This window comes from Eubalaena glacialis, chromosome 7 (genome assembly GCF_028564815.1).
Source record: "Eubalaena glacialis isolate mEubGla1 chromosome 7, mEubGla1.1.hap2.+ XY, whole genome shotgun sequence".
Classification (NCBI taxonomy): domain Eukaryota; kingdom Metazoa; phylum Chordata; class Mammalia; order Artiodactyla; family Balaenidae; genus Eubalaena; species Eubalaena glacialis.
The window spans coordinates 2,226,637-2,243,313 of NC_083722.1; the positions used below are offsets into that span (position 1 = coordinate 2,226,637).

The following is a 16,677-nucleotide window of genomic DNA, read 5'->3' on the forward strand; positions in this document are numbered from 1 at the left end:
AGTAACGTGGGCAGGTTTATTCACTCAGTCCATCTCTCCATTCGTTCGTTCGTTCGGTGAGAAAGACAAATTGGGAGCCGGTGAAGCAGGCGGCGGGGAAGCCAGTCGGAATGCCACAGCGGCAGCCCAGGCGACAGACGGGCGGGGTCTGTGCCAGGACGGAGGGCGGGGCGTGCAGGGGGAGGGCCGGAGGGGGCGTGGGCGACGTCTGCACTCTTTGCAGAAATAGAGAGGATTCCTGAGTTTGTGTGGGGAAAGCGGGGGACAGGTGTGCATTCACCAACGGAGGGACGACAGGAGGGAGAGGGCTGGGGGCGGGGGCGGCGGAGGGCGGAGATGGTGGGTCCAGGTGCTTGGGCACACTTAGGAGGTGCTGGCCGGGAGGCATGTGTGCGGCTCGAAGAAGAGCGAGGCTGCCTGAAGAGTCACACTCTGGAGAGTGGGTGATGAGCAAGGTCAGGTCCCTGGATGTAATTGCCCAGGGCAAGTGCCAGGTGAGATGAGAGCAGGCCCCGGAAGGAGCTCTCCCGGGCTGGCTTCTGCAGAAAGCAGATTCAGAGAGCTGAGTGTGAATGCTGATGAGAGAGGACGCTGGGAATCCACACCCATGCAAGGAGGGAGAGGATGGGGCTGGGCAAAGGGAGCAGGAAGGTGCAGACCCCAAAGCCTCGGTTGACCCTGGGAACTGGGACCCTTTGCTGCAGAGCTGGCACCTGGACAAACGTCTCCTTGAGCAACAGAATAGAAAGTATAAGGGACTAAAGGTAACTGCATGCATACGCAGCTGGGGCAAATTATGAACAAGATACAAAGAGACCACAAACCAGCTGCCACTTCTGAGGTGCCGGGAGCAAGGGCAGGGTCCTGCGCGTGCCCCCTGCACACGGCATCACCAAGCGGGTGGGCACACCACCTAAGACACTCCGGCCAGACCCACTCATCCACCTCCACCCTTTAGCCCGTTTAAGAGACCGGCTCGCCCCCTCGCCCACTTAGGGAGCGAGTAAGGGCACCTGTTTCTTGTTTTCGTTAACTTGCGCTGTAGCAGGAGTCCAATAAAGCCTTGCCTGAATTTCCCGTCTGGCCTCTTATCAATTTCTATTGATTAAGAGATTAAAGGGTCCAAGGACCCAGCTTGGCAACAACCCCATGGGGGGCTCCGGAGCTAAAATGGCTGTAGAGCCCCCAGGAAAGACCTTTGGGCAAGGAGGCTCTCGGCAGCCGAGGTAATCAAGAGGGGTGACACTTGAAGGTCCCAGACCGCAGGGCCCAGTGACAGTTCTTTCCTGGAAGGGGGATCTGCCCTTAGGCCAGAGGTGCTTTTTGGTCCGCTTACTGTCACAACTGGGCAGGGGATACCAAATCACTCGCAAGCAGGTCACCTAGGAGCAGGACATTTTCCTCCCTACCCCTAGGGGTGACAACAGCCCTAACCGCCTCCTGACATCGGGGTGCACCTCCCTGCTGGGATGCTGCCTCTGCTTCGAGACTTGCGGGGCTCTGGACACAAGGAGCCCAAAGTGCTAGCGACAGCCATACACAGCAATGGCTTAGCGGACTCCTGCCATGTCCCCTGGGGGCTCTGATCCTGCGGTGAGTGAAGGTTTGGGGAGCACCGTCCCCTAGGTGGATTTTTGGGAGGATGGTGAGTGCGGTTGCTCCTGCTGCCACCCCTGGCGTCCTTGGTTCATGAGGTCTTCCTCTTGGGGACGTGGCATCATGGGAAGCACTTCGGTTCCAGTTGTGTGGGGCATCCTGGGGGATGGCTCCCCATCCTCACCATCTCTGAGCATCTCTTTCTTCGGTGGGCGGCAGCTTGTGGGTGGCAGAGGGTGATGTGACCAGCGGCTCCCGTGGGTCTGGGCCCACTCTCCCACCTCTTTCACTGTCTCAGTGACGTTACGTGGAATGCCACGCAGAGGACACACTCTGTAAGCCCTTGGATGGTGGCGCTCTCTGAGGCCCTGCGGACAGGAGGGCAAACCTGTACCTGGAATGTGGCCCCCATCAGAACAAATCGCTGGTGCCTCTGGGTGGAAGGAGCCCGTCACCACCACCCTGCTCCCACCCTTGGGGAGCAGTGCCAGAGAAGGGCTGGGGCCTGGGTCTCCTGGCCAGTAGGACATCTGGTGGCAGCAGTTGCAGGATCGACTTTGGGAAGTGGGATTCCGTGCTGCTGGCTCTTGCAGAACCTCCATCTCTGCTACCGTGGCTATTTTGTTCTTGGCCCTTTGTGCCAGCCCTGGGTGGTGGCAGACAGGGCCGACCAACATCAAGTGATGGAGTCATTTTGTCACTTAGTTGATAAATTTGTCGCCTGTGGTGCCCATTCTCTGCTGGGTGATAGCACATGACACAGTGATCGCCACACTTCCTGGACAGTCCATCCACACGCCTCTTCCCCAGACTTCCCTGTCCTCCATCTTCCAGTCTTTCTTCCTACAGGTCCTTGACCAGCCCAGCCAGGTCACTGGCCATTGCCCATGAGTCTGTGTATACTCTAACCTTGGGCTACTGCTCTGTCGACACACAGTAGATGACCAGGTGCACTGCCAGAGAGAATCTGTAATGCAACTGCCATCCATTTGTAGCCTGCATTGACCCATCCAAAAACCAAGCTCAGGCTTTTACCCCATTCTTCAGCTATTTTTATGGGATCCTGCATACAGCCATAAGTGTGAGCTGAGGACGACAGGGCATTGGTGAAACAGAGGTGACAGTGATGTAATGCATCAGTGTGATATTATGTGGAACGTCTATAGACAGTGTAGAGCTCTTCAGACTACATTTTGTCAGGGGATGGAGAGCTAACACAGCCTTGGGCTATGAGTACTGTTCATATAAACGAATATTGTCATCCATCCATGTCAATGCAAACTGTTTCTGCTCCTCTTTCCTGATTGGAAGAGAAAAGAATGCATTTCCCAAATCCTGGTCCACCTACCATGTATCTGAAGACTTACTATTCTGCTCTGGTAAAGATACCACAGCTGCTGAGGCAGCTGCAATTGGGACTGCTTCTTGGTTGAGTTTATGGTGGTCTATCGCCGTCTTCCAGCCTCAGCTGGTGACGTAGAGAGGGAGGAGGACCACCGCCACTGCATCTTTTGGATCCACAATGCTCCATCCTCCTCGGGATGCAGTACTGCTTGGCTGAGGAGGGGCCGTATCACAGGCTCCCCCGTGGTGTTCTCCACTATGGTAGCTCCTACCCCAGTTCAAGGACCCAACATGGGGGCGTGCCAACTTCCAAGTGCATCCACCCCAATTACATGTTCAGGGACCAGGCGAATGGCCCCAGATGGGTCTGCAGACCCGGTGGACCCTTGGCCAGCACTCTGTTTATCGTCTGGTTCCTGTAGGCCCCCGCACTAGCAGGAGGGCAGTGATGGCACTTCCGGTCCTCAGATCTCAGCGCCAGCTCTGACCCTTGAAATGCCTGGGTCTCCCTCTTTCCTGAGTGTACCGTTACCTGAGTAAATGGCCACTGGTCCCTTTGGGGAAGGGCTGGGGGTCACAGTGTGTTGCAGGGGACCTGGTCACCTCTTCAGTTATTTGGTTCCCAGAGACGGAGCAAGGGACCACAAGATCAGGGTGACTGCTGATCATCCGTCCTCAATGTTTTGTGATGGTGTAAGGTGACTACTAACCTTGTATCACCCTCACCTTATACCCTTAGCTGACTCCGTGGGCACTGTGGAGCGAAAAGGGCCCATCACAGCTGTCCTGCATTGGGCTGAAACAGCCTGGCCTTTACACAGCTGCCTCTGCCAGTCACTGGGTGTGGGCTGCCCTGGGGAGGGTGTACAGACACTGCAGGAGGCCCCAGTGGGAGGCTCTCTGCTAATGGCGTTGCCAGCAGCTGGGACAACCGGTCCTTTCTTGAAGGGGTCTGGGTGGCACATCTCAGAGTCTTTGGAGAAGCCATTGTGGTTGATGGAGTGGGTTCCTGAGGGCGTGGAGGAGGAGAGGGTCAGAGCACAGGGGGAGAGATCAACCTGGGATGAGGGGAGGGGCATCTCCTGCTTAATGAGGGGGAGAAGGAGGTAGGAATGGGGTCACATGAAGGTAAGGGTTTGAGAGGAGGGACAAGGAGTTGGGGAAATCGAGCTCGATGACCTCTATTTTCTTTGTAAACTCAGAAGCTGGGTCATCTGCTGAATGTGGGCTTGGGTAGGGTTAGGACTTGAGGAGAAAAGTCCTCAAGGTAAATGAGAGGGTGCAATCTGGGGGCCACAGGACAGTGCGTTGAGGGGCAGCTGAGGATGGGGGGCCTGGAGGTTGCGAGCCCTGCCCGCTGGGTCATGTGGCTTCCGCAGCGGTTACCTGAGCCCGCCGGCGGGGCAGAGCACGCTCCCGCTTGTGGGGGGGGGGAGAACAGGGGGCAACAGGGTGTTAGCTTGTTGCCTTAGTTTCCGCAGACAGCTCTTCAAGACTCTTTAGAAAGAAACTCTCTGTTTTAAAAATGGTGTTTGTCTTCTAAGGGGACAAAGCATTAGAGGGTATTAGAGTTGATGTGTGGGTGACATCACCTGTTCCGTCAGTCCAGTTCATCGATTTATTCATTTATGGATCATGCTTTTGGTGTTTTATTGTGAAATCTTTGTCTGATTAAAGGTCACAAAGGTTTTCTCCTATGTTTTCTTCTGGAAGTTTTACAGTTTTAGGTTTCATGTTTAGGTCTCTGAACCATTTTGAGTTCACTCTTGCGTATGGTGTGAAGTGTAAACTTAGGTTCATTAATAATTAAGTAAGTGCAAATTAAAATCACATTGAAATACTCCTTAGAATGGCTAAAATGAAAAAGACTGACCACACCAAGCAGCTGATACGGTCCTGGCTGTTTGATGAGGATGTGGAGGACCCAGAACTCATACTCTGCTGATGGGAACATACAAGGGTACAGTCACTGTGGAAACAGCTTGTCAGGTTCTTAAAAAGTTACACATGGTACAACCATTCTACTCCTAGGTCTTTAACTACAAGAAATGAAAGCATATGTTCATAGAGACTTGTACACATGTGTTCATGGCAGCTTGACTACAATATCCCCAAACTGAAAACAGCCCAAATGGGCATCACCATGTGAGGGATAAACAAGCAGTGGTGCGTCCACCCAGCAGAACGCAAAGGAAGGAACGACTGACACATGCAACAGCCTGGATGAATCTCAAAATAATTGTGATGAGTGAAAAGGCAGACCAAAAATTATACCTACTGTACAGTCTATTTACATAAAATTCTAGAAAATGCAAACTAGTGACCAAGTATAGCACAGTGTTTGGGGGAGGCAGGAAGGGTTACAAGGGGCTTGAGGAAGCCTCTGGGGGTGATGGACATGTACATTCTCTTCATTGTGGGGATGGTTTCATGAGTTACACACGTGTCACAACTTCAATTTGTATACTTTAAATAGTGCAGTTATTGTAGGTTAATTATACCTTAATAAAGCTGTTAGAAACTATTGACCTGAAAATCAAGTACATAATTGAATCATTGATAATTAGCGGAGGGAACAAACTTTTAACAATACTCTCTTAAATGTCAATTTAGTCAACTTAGATCTATTAGAGATTTAAAAAGCACAACTCTGATAGTTCTGACATAAAACCCAACAGTCAGTTGTAACAGAATCTGACAAAAATGGGCGCTGTGTGCGTTTACCACAAACAGTCTCTCTCAACACACTGAAGCCTTCCTATGTCAACTCCGAGTGTCCCAGAGTGACTACAAGTCAAGGTCCCCAGCAGGGATGACAGTGGCCCCCTTTCACCTGCTTCCCACGCCTCTGAGAGGCACCCGTTCTTCCTTCCACTTTGCAGATGGGGAGACTGAGTCTCAGGGGTTGAACGGTTAGCCAAGGCCCACGCTTGTACAGGACATCAGCTCGGGGGGTCTGGGTCCGAAGGCGTGCCAACCCCCCCCCCCTAATTCAGTCCATGCAATTTTCCTTTCTAGAGCTTTCCCCAATGTCGCTGCCATCCTCACGGCTAGCTGCATTCAAGGCTTCCTGCTGTTACGGGGGTGCTGGGAGCAGGAGGATTTTGGAAAATCGAACCGAGCACGAGGGACGGAGGAGGCTGCTTTGAGTGCTTGCGGCACCGACTGAACAGCGCTGCCCTCTGCTGGGCGGCGCGTCTCCAGCAGGTAAGACGCTCCCACAAGTGTACACTGCTGTCCGCAAGGACGCCGCCCCACGCCGCCCCGCCCCGCCCCCTCCCGGGACCCGCCCCGCCCCGCCCACTCCGGGACCCGCCCACTCCCGAGACCCGTCCCTCCGGCCTCCCACCTGGGCCCCGCCCTTCCCCGGAAAGCCCCGCCCACACCGGGATCCGCCCCCGCCCACTCGAGCCCCCGCCCCAGGCCCCGCCCCCCCACGGGATCGAAAACGAAGGCGCGCTCGACCTCTCGGCGCTCGCCTGCTCGGGTCTGGCGGCGGCGGCGTGGCTGGACCGGGTCGGGCGCGTGCGGCGGGGCTTCCGGGCGGCATGGAGGGGCCGGGAGCTGCTGCGCGGGGGAACGTCTCCCTGCACAACTTCAGCGCGAGGCTGTGGGAGCAGCTCGTCCACTTCCACGTCATGCGGCTGACGGACTCGCTCTTCCTGTGGGTGGGGGCCACGCCGCACCTGCGCAACCTCTCCGTGGCCATGTGCACCCGCTACGTGAGTGCGGCGGGAGGGCCGTGGGTGGGGAGAGGGGCCGGGGGGGAGGGAAGGGGCAGGCGGGGAGGGGGACGAGGGGGCTAGGGATGCGGGGGAGGGATGGGGTCCCGGAGGCTGGGCCGGTGGGGGCCGGACGGTGACCGAGGGCCTCAGGCGCGCGCCCCGTGCCCACCAGGGGCCCGCCGGGGAGACCGCGGATTTGGTGGCCCCCAGGGCTGTCCCGGGCCGGGGAGGGGCGCTTGGGGCTCCCCGGGACCGGGGTCGGGGAGGGCTGCGCTACCCACCCGGGGAGAGCTGCGTCCCGCCGCTCGTCTGGTCCTCCTCCTCCATCTCTGGTTGGAGTGTCAGGGCTCCCTCGTGGGACCTCTGCTGTCCGCTCACACTCGCCCTGGGGGGTGGCATCTGCCCCTGTTTTTCTTGCCGGCTCCATGTTGACCACATTTATTTACATTTCCGGCCCAGACCTCTTTCCCGCCCTTCCCCTCCCCTCCCGTGTCTCGCTGGCGAGTGTAATAGGCATCTCTCACTCGGCGTTCCAGGCTCCGCTCCTGCTCCTCCGGCAGCCAGCCCCTCTGTTACAGCAGCTCCGTCCCAACCTTGGGGTCATCTTTGGATCCCCCCTCCCACGCTCCACGCGCCCAGTGTCAGTGAAGCAGCAGGCACTGCCGTCAGCAGACCCTGCAGAGTCCAGCCTCTTCTCACCTGCTGCCTGGGCCAAGCCTGCAGGCCCCCTTTGCCACGTTATGGGTTTCTCAGAGCTGCTGTTGCAAAGTGCCACAGACAGGGTGGCTGAAAACAACGGAGGCTGATTCCCTCCCAGATCTGGAGGCCAGAAGTCTGAATCAAGGTGTCAGCAGGGCTGGTTCCTCCTGGAGGCTCTGGGGGAGAAGTCGTCCCCTGTCTCTGGGCTTCTGGTGCTGCTGGCACCTTGGTGCTCCTTGCTGGCAGCCTCGTCACCCCAGTCCTGCCGCCAGTGTCACAGGTCTTCTTCTCTGTGTGCCTCTGTCTCTTCCCTTCTTCTGAGGACACCAGTCCTACTAGATGAAGGGTCCTTCTCACCTTAACTTACATCTCAATTACATCTGCAAAGGCCCTATTTCCAAATAAAGTCACCTGCACAGGTACCAGGGGTTAGGACCTGGACGTACCTCTTGGAGGTCGTGGCTCAGCCCTCGGCGCTGCCTTACGGCCAGTTCTCCATGGGCTGCAGTCAGTATCGTCACCCCTCTGCTCAGACCTTCCGAGAGGCCAGAGCCTGCACTGAGCTCCAGGCCCTGTCAGCTGCTGGGGTGCCCCTGCTGCTCTGTCTTTGCACCCACTCGCCCCTCTGGGCTGCTCCAGCCCTTCACCGGGCAGGCCTGCCTGCTGCCAGGAGAGGCTGCAGAACTAGGACGACACAGGCCCACTGCAGGGGGAGGCCAACCTGGGACAGGAAGGGGGCCGTGGGACCCTGGGTGCTCAGGTGATCCAGGAGCGTTGGGCCTTGCAGGTGGGGCAGCACTGCTCTGTTTTCCTTGCAGGACCCCATCCCTGTGTCCACTGCCCTCCTTGGGGACATGTCCGACACGACGTCCACCGGCCTCGCCCAGCGCTTAGGTAGGTCCTCCAGCTTAGCTGCCCGAGTACCTGGGGGGGGACCTCGTTGTTCAGCGGAGCCGGGAGGCGAGTCACGGAGGAGGAAAGCTCTCTCTGGGAGGCGGACCCCCGGTCTCTGCGGGAAGGAAGGCCTCGTACACTGGGCTCCTCGGGAGCTGACCTGGTACCAGCACCGCTCGGGGCTTGTGCTCCCCACAGGCTCCCGTGTCGCCCTGGCTGCCGTCCAGGCCGACCGGTGACACGTGATTTGCTCCTCCTCGTGGGAGGAGAGGGCGAGTGATGCCCACAGTGCCTAGTGGGCAGCGGCTCCAGGCAGCCTCTGGGGGTTCGGTGGGGCCCCGCGGAGCAGGAGGGACTGCCCTTCGCCGCAGGCGATGTTGCTCAGAGCTCAGAAGGGTGACGGCCTGGCCTGAGGGTGGCGTGAAAGGGCGTCAAGCAGGGCCCCGAGGTTGAGGGCTCCAGTCCCCCTGCACCCCAAACACGCATCCTGCAGATGCCCAGGTGGTTCAGGTAAAGATGCCCCCAGCTGGTACCCATGACCGCCGGGTGGTCCCAGGCACCCAGGGACTTTGACCGGCAGGGCAGCCTTGTCCCCTGTCTGGCCTTCGTGTTCACAGTGTCCCAGCCACATGCGGAGCCCCGGGTCCCGGCTGGGGTGTGGTGATGAGGCCCGGGCCCTGATTTTGAGGAACTTATTTTGTAGTTGTGTTGACAGTCCTGTTAGCCTGATTTCGGGGGAGTGGGGATGTGTGTGTCAGTCGCTCCGGGACGCACGCATGCGGACAGCACGGCCACGCGGTGGAGGCACTGCCAGTGCGTCGAGGGCCGGGGCTGTCACAGGTGGCCCACAGGTCGCACGAGACGGGGCAGAGACCTGGCGGCTGCGTCTCGGGGACGTCCACCGCGCTTGTCCTTTAGCCTGAAGCTAGAGCAGCCTGACTAGTAAGTTATTTTGGGAACTTTTTATGAGGAAGCAATTTAAAATTTACAGAAAAGCCACAGGACAGATATAAAGGATTCCTGCCTAGCCTTCGCCTGGACTCCCAGGCGCTATCATTCCTGCTCTACGTTCGAGCTGCTAGTTTTTTGTGAACCACGTGAGAGCAGGTGGAAGGCCTGATGCCCCTTTGCTTCACTGCGTATTTGCCAGCGTTTCGGGGTGACGCACCCCCAGCAGGCAGGCCCCGTGTGCCGGGCCTGGTGGAGGAGGGAGGGAGGCTGCTGGTTTGTGGAGCTGGGACCAGTGGGTCCCCCCCAGTGTGGAGAGTCCGGGAGAGGAGGGCGGCGGGAGCTCGTTTGATGAGCCACGAATCAGCTGGTTATTCCAGTGAAGTGAGATGGGCTCCCGGTGTTCTTGAGATGAGGCCTGGAAGCAGTTTGTGTGCGAAAACTAGGGTTCTTTTTCTTTTCTGGGGCATTTTGTGCAAACGTTTAGGCTCTTTTTAACATTCTTTTACGTGGCTTACGTCGATTTATAATCTGCATAATTTGAAACAACACAGACCAAAAAATACATTCTTTCTAACTTAACTAAAGTCAGACATTAATGGAGGCTCCCACCTGCCTGTATCGGCAAACCCTGCAGCCCTCGGCCACCGCCCAGCAGGGACGGGCACACGTGGTGAGATGCCAGCACCCCAGGGGGACAGGCGACGCGTGTGCTGAGGCCACAGGGGACCGTTCCGCAGGGAGGTCACCTGCAGTTGAAAATGCGTTATTAACCGCCGTTGGTTGTCTGGAGGGTGCTGAGAAGAGAGGTGCCCTGAGACAGTGTCTTGTGTGGAAGAGGTGAACGGCCTGGGGGCGCGGGGGGCTTCGGTGTGGACGGGGACCCCTTGCCCTGTGTGGCTCTGGGGGGCGGAGGGGGGGCTGTCGGGTGGCCCATGCAGGCGGGATGGTTCTTGGCTCGCGGAGGGACTGGAATCAGTGGCCCCCGGGGCCGGCGACTTTCCTGCCGCTGAATGCGGGCAGGCTGAGCGGCTGTGGCTCGACTGCCTCGCTCTCCCCCGTCCCCACCGCTTTGCCTTTGCCGATGGGACTGACGTAGCCCCTGACTTCGGTGGGGGGAGGAGGGGCTTGCACCCGCGCCCTGTGGGATGGGGCCCAGGGAGGAGCTGTTTCACCGGAAGAGGAAGAGGGGACCGGTGCCGGTACCGCCTGGCTCGTCCTCGGGACCTGTCCTGCCTTCAGGTTATGGGTGTGCAACCGCGCGTGCTTTTGGCGGTTGGAGCGGCTCACGTCAGCCGTGAACGGTGCCGTAGAAAGGCGCTAAAACACGTCTGTCGCATCGCGTTGCGCAGTCGTACGTGTGCGCGTGCGCCTGCACGTGCGTATGTGTGGGAACGCCGGCTCCCCTCTGTGGGCGGGGGGAGTTGCCGGAGGGGGTGGTACTGAAGTATAGACAGATGTTTTGGGCCGTGCCCCGCTGCTCGCGGGATCTTAGTTCCCCGACCGGGGATTGAGCCCAGGCCCTGGGCGGTGGAGGCGTGGAGTCCTAACCGCTGGACCGCCAGGGAAGTCCCAGGACCTTAGTGTTTTAAATACTTGCACATTATCTGCGGTTTTTAAAAAGCAGCACAACCAGCCAGCCCCGTGTGCAGAGCGGTGGGTCTCAGACGGTAGAGGCTGAGAACAGACTCGGTGGGTCTGGGCGGGGCCGAGGGTCTGCATCTCTCACGCGGTCCCGGCGCCGCGGCCATGGGGACCGGACCTTCAGAACCGCTGTTCGGTGCCTGTAGTCTGGTCTGCAGCAGCTGCCCGTGACGCCGCAGGTGTCAGAGCTCGCTTCTCTCCCTGGAAGCCCGCCTTCCTCTTCCAGGCCTTTCCTGGCAGTGGGTCGCACGCGTCCGTGTGCTTTCTCTCGTTTCAGCCAGGAAGACCAGCAAACAGGTGTTTGTCAGCTATAACCTTCCAAACACCGACAGCAGCTTCACGTTGCTGGTAGAAAACAGGATCAAGGAGGAAATGGAGGCCTTTCCCGAGAAGTTCTAGCCGAGGCGGCAGCAAAGACGCGGACGCGCGCGCCCGGACGGACGTCTGAATAAACGCGTGGGGTCTCGCCAGCCGTCAGCAGGGTCACGCGTGACGTTTGTTTCTACAAGTCGGTCTTCCCGCCGTCACTGGAGTTGGGCCTCAGGGCTGCATCTGCAGGAGGAGGCAGGCGAAGGGCAGGGGAGGTTCCTCGCAGTCCTGGGGGGAGGGGTTCGGGGCCGTTGTGGGACGGAGGGGCTGCTCTCTGTCCCCGGAGGGGAAGTCAGTCACGACTCCGTCAGGCCCGAGGCCCGAGGTCTGTGAGGTCCTTCTGTCGTGTGTCCCCGCGTCCCGCCGCTCCCCGAGTCTCACTTCTCTGGGCCCCATTTCCTCACCTGTGAAGTGGGACGGTCTCACCTGGCTGGGTTATTGCTGGAAATGCTTCGCAAACCCCGGTGCTGTGGCCCCTAGGACCTGGGTCACGGTTTTACCCTCTTTGTTGAACGGATCCGAGTGTGTCAGCCCCTCCCTGGGCTTCCTGCTACCCTGTCTGTCCTTCCGTCCCCTCTTTTCTCCAGGTCCCAGGCCCCTGCTGCGTCGTCTTAATCCTTGGCCTTTTCCTGCCGCTTCAGGTGGAGGAGGCCAGTCTTTCTGGAACGTGTGCTCCTTTCCAGAAGCCGGTGTTTCTCAGGTCAGTGGCTCTTAACTTGACTTCCGGTCGAATTGCTGGCGGAGCTTTTACAGGTTCCCCTCCGCAGACTCAGGCGGCCGGAGGCCCAGGTTTTGTGGGGTTGGAAAGCCCCCCACGTGCTTCTTGGCGCAGCCAAGGCCGAGGACTACAGGCAAAGGACTCTCTGAGCTTTGGGGTCCACGTGGACCCTTTCTGTCATGAGAGGCGGACGGTTTCGGGCCCTGTGACATGGTTCATGCGATGGGTGGCAAGTCCCGTGTCGAGCCCGTGCAGGCAGCCAGAGCGGTGACACTTTGGCCGGGACGGAACGGCCCTTCCGGGGACCAGGTCTGGGGCTCAGGACGCTAACCTGCAAGGCCCTGGCCGGTCGTGGTTTGGAAGCACAGCGGGCACCTTTCTAGGAAGAGCAAGTAACGCAAAATCAGGGCTATGGAGAGGAGAGTTTGGTATAAATACTTTATTAAAGAAATATTGCTTTCTTGTTAAAAAATACTACATTAAAGAGAGCTCTGGGTTCTCAGTCTCTCCTGACCGAATCACAGTGTCAGAATCGTTTCCTGTCTAGGAACCTTCAGGCCACGGACTAGATTAGCAGGACATCCACACACAGGAGGAAAGAACTCTGAAACCTGCTGGTGCCCCCCATTTCTCGGGGTCTGCGAACGGCAGTTGGATGTTTCCTCTGCCTCTGCCCGCCTTTACGACGGGGAATCTGCAGGCAGAGAAGCCACCCGCGGTCCCCCGGGGGCAGAGCCGAGGCTGGGTTTACACAGGCGCTGAAGTAGGGACATAGCGAGACCTGAATCAACAGAGTTTATTACTCGTAGCCAGTGGTCATGAAATGCCCTTCACTGGACACCGTCAGATGAGGTAGGGAAGACATTCCAGAGGAAGTTTGTTAATGGGGCAACATTTTTATTTCTGTACGTTTACATACAAATCTCCCCCCAGGGTACAACAGCTGTGACGTCATGCAGACAGGAACGTGGAAGGGCAGGTCAGGACTGGGTGCGGGTTTGTGCTGGGAGCGGGTTTATGCTGGGAGCAGGCACCTCCAGGCGTCCCGTCCGTCCGCGGGCCACACGGTTCTCACACTGAAACCTCCGGCCCGGGGCTGCTGGGCCACCAGGGCACCCCCAGCGGCACGCAGGCCGCACCGCGTCCCCACCACCCCGTGGCCCAGGGGCTTGTCCTTTGGCGGCACCTCAGCCGCCCTTGTGCGGCGCCAGGAAGTGGTATTTGCGGGCAGTACTTCCTCTGGGCGGTTTCTTTCTCCTGCTGTTCTGTGGCCGGACCAGCTTGCCAGCCCCCCTGCCCCTAGTCGCAAGTGGTCATACAGTCTTTCAGAAAACACACCATTTAGAACGTTTACTGTGTGTCTTGGGTGCGAGTAGGCAGGGTATCGGATGCGTTGTTACCGACTTCCAGACGGGAACCGAAGGCAGGAGGGTCACGCTTGTGCCCGACTCGCTGGAAGGGGCTCCTGGCTCCCGGCCGGCTGGGACGGAGGGTGCGGCGTGATGCCGGAGGACGAGCTGGACCTTCCCGGGCGCTGGGCCGGGGGAGCCGGGCGGTGGGCGTGCAGCGGCGGGCGCCCGAGAAGCGTCTCTACTCGGCACGGAGGGACCGGGGCCGAGGGGCCCCGCGTGACCACGGGGGTCTCACGGAGCAAGGCAGGACCGGCCCCGGCTGGGCTGGGGGCTGCCTCGCCCGCATGGTGTGGGGTCTCACGGGGCTCAGCCCACAGGAAGCTTTTCTGCTTTGGCCACGCTCACAGCTGTCCCTCGGGGGACCAGCCTGACCCGGGGCCGCGGGAGGGGGCACGGGGGAGCCAGGAACCTCCCCTCCCTCACACCTGCCGCGACATCCCCTCCCTCACACCTGCCGGACTTTGGTCCCGGGAGCCCCGGCCTCGCAGCCAGCTTCTCTTTTAGTCCACGAGCTGGTCCTGACCGCGGCGGACATGGTGCTGGGTTCCGTGGGACCAGCGTCTACTGTCGTCACTTAAGATGCACCTCTGAACGGGGGTCTGGGAGTGCTGTGCCCACCTTCCTGGAGGTGCCGGCCGCCCCCTGCGGCTTGAGCACGACCCCTAAAGGTCTACACGGCCAGCGGGAGGGCACGCACGGCCTGGGGTCCGGCGAGCAGCCTGGCTGCAAGGTGTCCTGGCGCTGAGGTGGTGGGTGCAGACACACCTGGCAGGTGTGGCCCAGGGACCCCGCTGGCCCTGTGCCGCACGTCCCGCCCTGGACCAGGGGCCCTGCGGCCGGCACGCTGAGAGAGGCTGAGGTACTTCCCAGGTTTGGCACTCGAGCTGCACAGGTGTGAAGAAAGGCCTTGTAGATTAAGGTGAATGCGGACGGACGCTGAAACACAGAACAGACGTGACTCAAGACACCAGGCAGGGCCCCGAGGAGCTGGGCCGGGGGCCCTGGCACCGTGCGGTTCAGTTGCTGGCACCACGCAGGCCTGCGAGTCTGCTCGCCTCCTCACGACGTTCTCACCGAGCCGGCGGCTCCTCCCTGTGGCCGCCAGCTTGTAGGGGCGCCGTGGGGGGTGGTAAGACAGACCGGAGGGGACGGGAGGCGAGCCACCGTGGGCTGGGAGTCCCCTCGCTGCTTCCCACGGACCCGGGGCCACGCCTTCCCTGGAAGAAGAGCCCACGGCAGAGGCACCGTGGGGAGGTGGACCCTTCCAGGAAGAACCCAGGCTGTCCCGGCGCTGCCACAAGGCAGTGCCTGCCTGGCCAGCGAGGGCTGTTTCTCAGCATCTCCCGTGTTTCTTGTGAAATGGCTCCAGACAGGTGCAGAGAGCCTGACCTGGAAAGGCAGGGAGACGAAGTGAGGAACACGACGAAAACCCTCGGACACCGGGGACGGGGTGGGGCTCGAGCTTTGGTGAGTTATTGCTTCTCTCAGTTGGTCTTGATGCTCTCGGAGGCTGCGGTCAGCCGGGCTCCCCGGTGAGGGGCCCGCTCCTCGCCCCAGGCCCAGCTCCGTGCTGACGGAAGCAGAGGGCACGGGGCCATTCCCCGCAGGCTCTGGGGGTCTCCGCCGGCGGCCAGCGGAGCCGAGGCCTCCAAGCTGGTGATTTCTGCGCGGTGTGTGCTCGGGACGCGGCTGACGGGCCGTATTTGCGGGAGCACCCCTCCCTCCTGGGGGGCTGCCTTAGTTGCCTGTTTGTTTAGTTATTTTCCTATTGGTTTTAGTTCAGGAAGTAGCCGTGTGTTCAAGTCGTGCTGGCAGAAAAGCTGACTGCAAGAGGGGACTTTCCTGCTGGAGCTGAACCGGGAGGAGGGGTCATAACAGTAACTTGTCTCCAACTCGATGCGTCTGCTGCTCGGGAGCTGAGCTGGGCAGACCTGCCTTGGAAGACTGTGGCGATGCCGCCACTAATCAGGATTTCTGGTGAAATCGTTAAGCTTTTCCCCCAAAGAGCTTCCAGCATCAAGTATAAAAGGCTGATCTTGCAGGAAAGACTAAGCTGGTTTTAATGGTACTGTGAGCTGCTTTCCCCCAGCACATGGAGTAGAAGCTCTTACCTTACAGAAAAAACCTTTAGAAACCATACAGACTCTCGCAAAACCCTAACCATTTACATTTCAGTCTGAATAAAGCGCAGCTGTGGGAGTGCTCCAGACGGTGGCTGGTCGGTCTCTGCGCACGGCCTCGGGGACAGCTGGCTCTGAGGGCGCAGCCAACCTCCCGGGGAGCCTGGGCTGTGCAGTCCTTACAGCGTGTCCTCGGCCACTGCGTCCCTCTTCCCTAGGAGGTGGCTCCATTTTGAGATCCGTGAAGGGAAGGGAATAAAGTGCTTCTTGTAAAAATGACCAAAATAAATACAAACGTTTAATGGCAGAGAGGAAAGTCTTTGAAGGGTCGTTTGCAAAGTCCGCTTCCTCAAACATGGGCTCCTCGGGGGTCCCCACGCCGGCCTCAGCAGAGTGGGCCCGCCCGTGGCCACGCTCAGCCCGGTCCGCCCCCAGGGCCCCGCTACATGGGCCGCCCGCCGTTGGCCGTGGTGCCATCCGGCAGCCCATCGCCCGCGGCGGCCGCGTCGTGCAGCCCCGAGTAGTCCTTGAGCTCGGCGTTGGTGAGCAGGAGCGGCTGCTCCCCTCGCCTGGGCGGCAGCAGGGGCTGGCGCGTGTAGTGCTCGCCGTCGGGGATGCTCTCGGGCAGGTTCTGGTCCCGGCTCTCGGGAAGCAGCAGGAGGCAGATGATGCAGATGAGCGTGCAGCAGGCGAAGATGATGTGGTGCAGGAAGTAGCCCTTCTGGTTGTGCAGCTCGATGATGGGCGCCGTCAGCATGCCGAAGCCCGCACTGGCCAGCACCAGCCCCAGGCCGCCGCACCTGTGGGGAGCGCACAGGTCGGCAGCGGGTCGGACCCACAGGCACGGGGCCCCAGCACCAGCGCACGGCCAGCTCCCCCCAACCCCCTTCACCTCCTGCATCTACTGCCACCGCTATTCAGTGAACGTTTTCCTCGCCAGCCCAAAACTTCTTACTTCATTTAGTTTGAAAGGTGACTGTAATAAATACCACCGTAAGGGGACAACCGGCCTCACTCGCCGTGAATAACATAACATTTTGTTTCTCAACCCTGTATCCATTTACGCTGTTTTTCCGAGGCTCGCTCTTCATTTAGAAGCGGGGAGGGTGGCCGGGGGTTAAAGAAGGCATTAAGGACACGTCGACAGGAGAGCTGCCCAGGTGGTGGAGCTGAAAGACCCCCCCCCCAGCTCGCCTCTTCCCATGGGC

General features: G+C 59.5%; 2 protein-coding genes across 3 annotated transcripts in view; one reads left to right on the plus strand and one right to left on the minus strand.

Moving 5' to 3' along the window:
- The first annotated feature begins 6,393 nt into the window (after positions 1-6,393).
- PSMG4 (proteasome assembly chaperone 4) lies at positions 6,394-11,327 on the plus strand. 2 transcript variants are annotated; one of them, XM_061195679.1, is made up of 3 exons: positions 6,409-6,662; positions 8,183-8,258; positions 11,128-11,327. In XM_061195679.1, the coding sequence occupies exons 1-3, from the start codon at positions 6,489-6,491 to the stop codon at positions 11,247-11,249; spliced, it is 372 nt and encodes a 123-aa protein (XP_061051662.1). In that variant the 5' UTR covers positions 6,409-6,488; the 3' UTR covers positions 11,250-11,327. The 2 variants fall into 2 exon arrangements, with proteins under 2 accessions (XP_061051661.1, XP_061051662.1); XM_061195678.1 differs by lacking the exons at positions 8,183-8,258; positions 11,128-11,327 and adding an exon at positions 7,202-7,504 and having other exon boundaries at positions 6,394-6,662.
- Positions 11,328-12,719: 1,392 nt separating this feature from the next.
- Positions 12,720-16,677, minus strand: part of SLC22A23 (solute carrier family 22 member 23) — a 150,430-nt gene continuing 146,472 nt past the window's right edge. Inside the window, exon 10 of the mRNA XM_061195675.1 lies at positions 12,720-16,269. Within this exon, the coding sequence (XP_061051658.1) occupies positions 15,912-16,269 (358 nt within the window). The 3' untranslated portion in view covers positions 12,720-15,911. The remainder of the gene's footprint in view (positions 16,270-16,677) is intronic.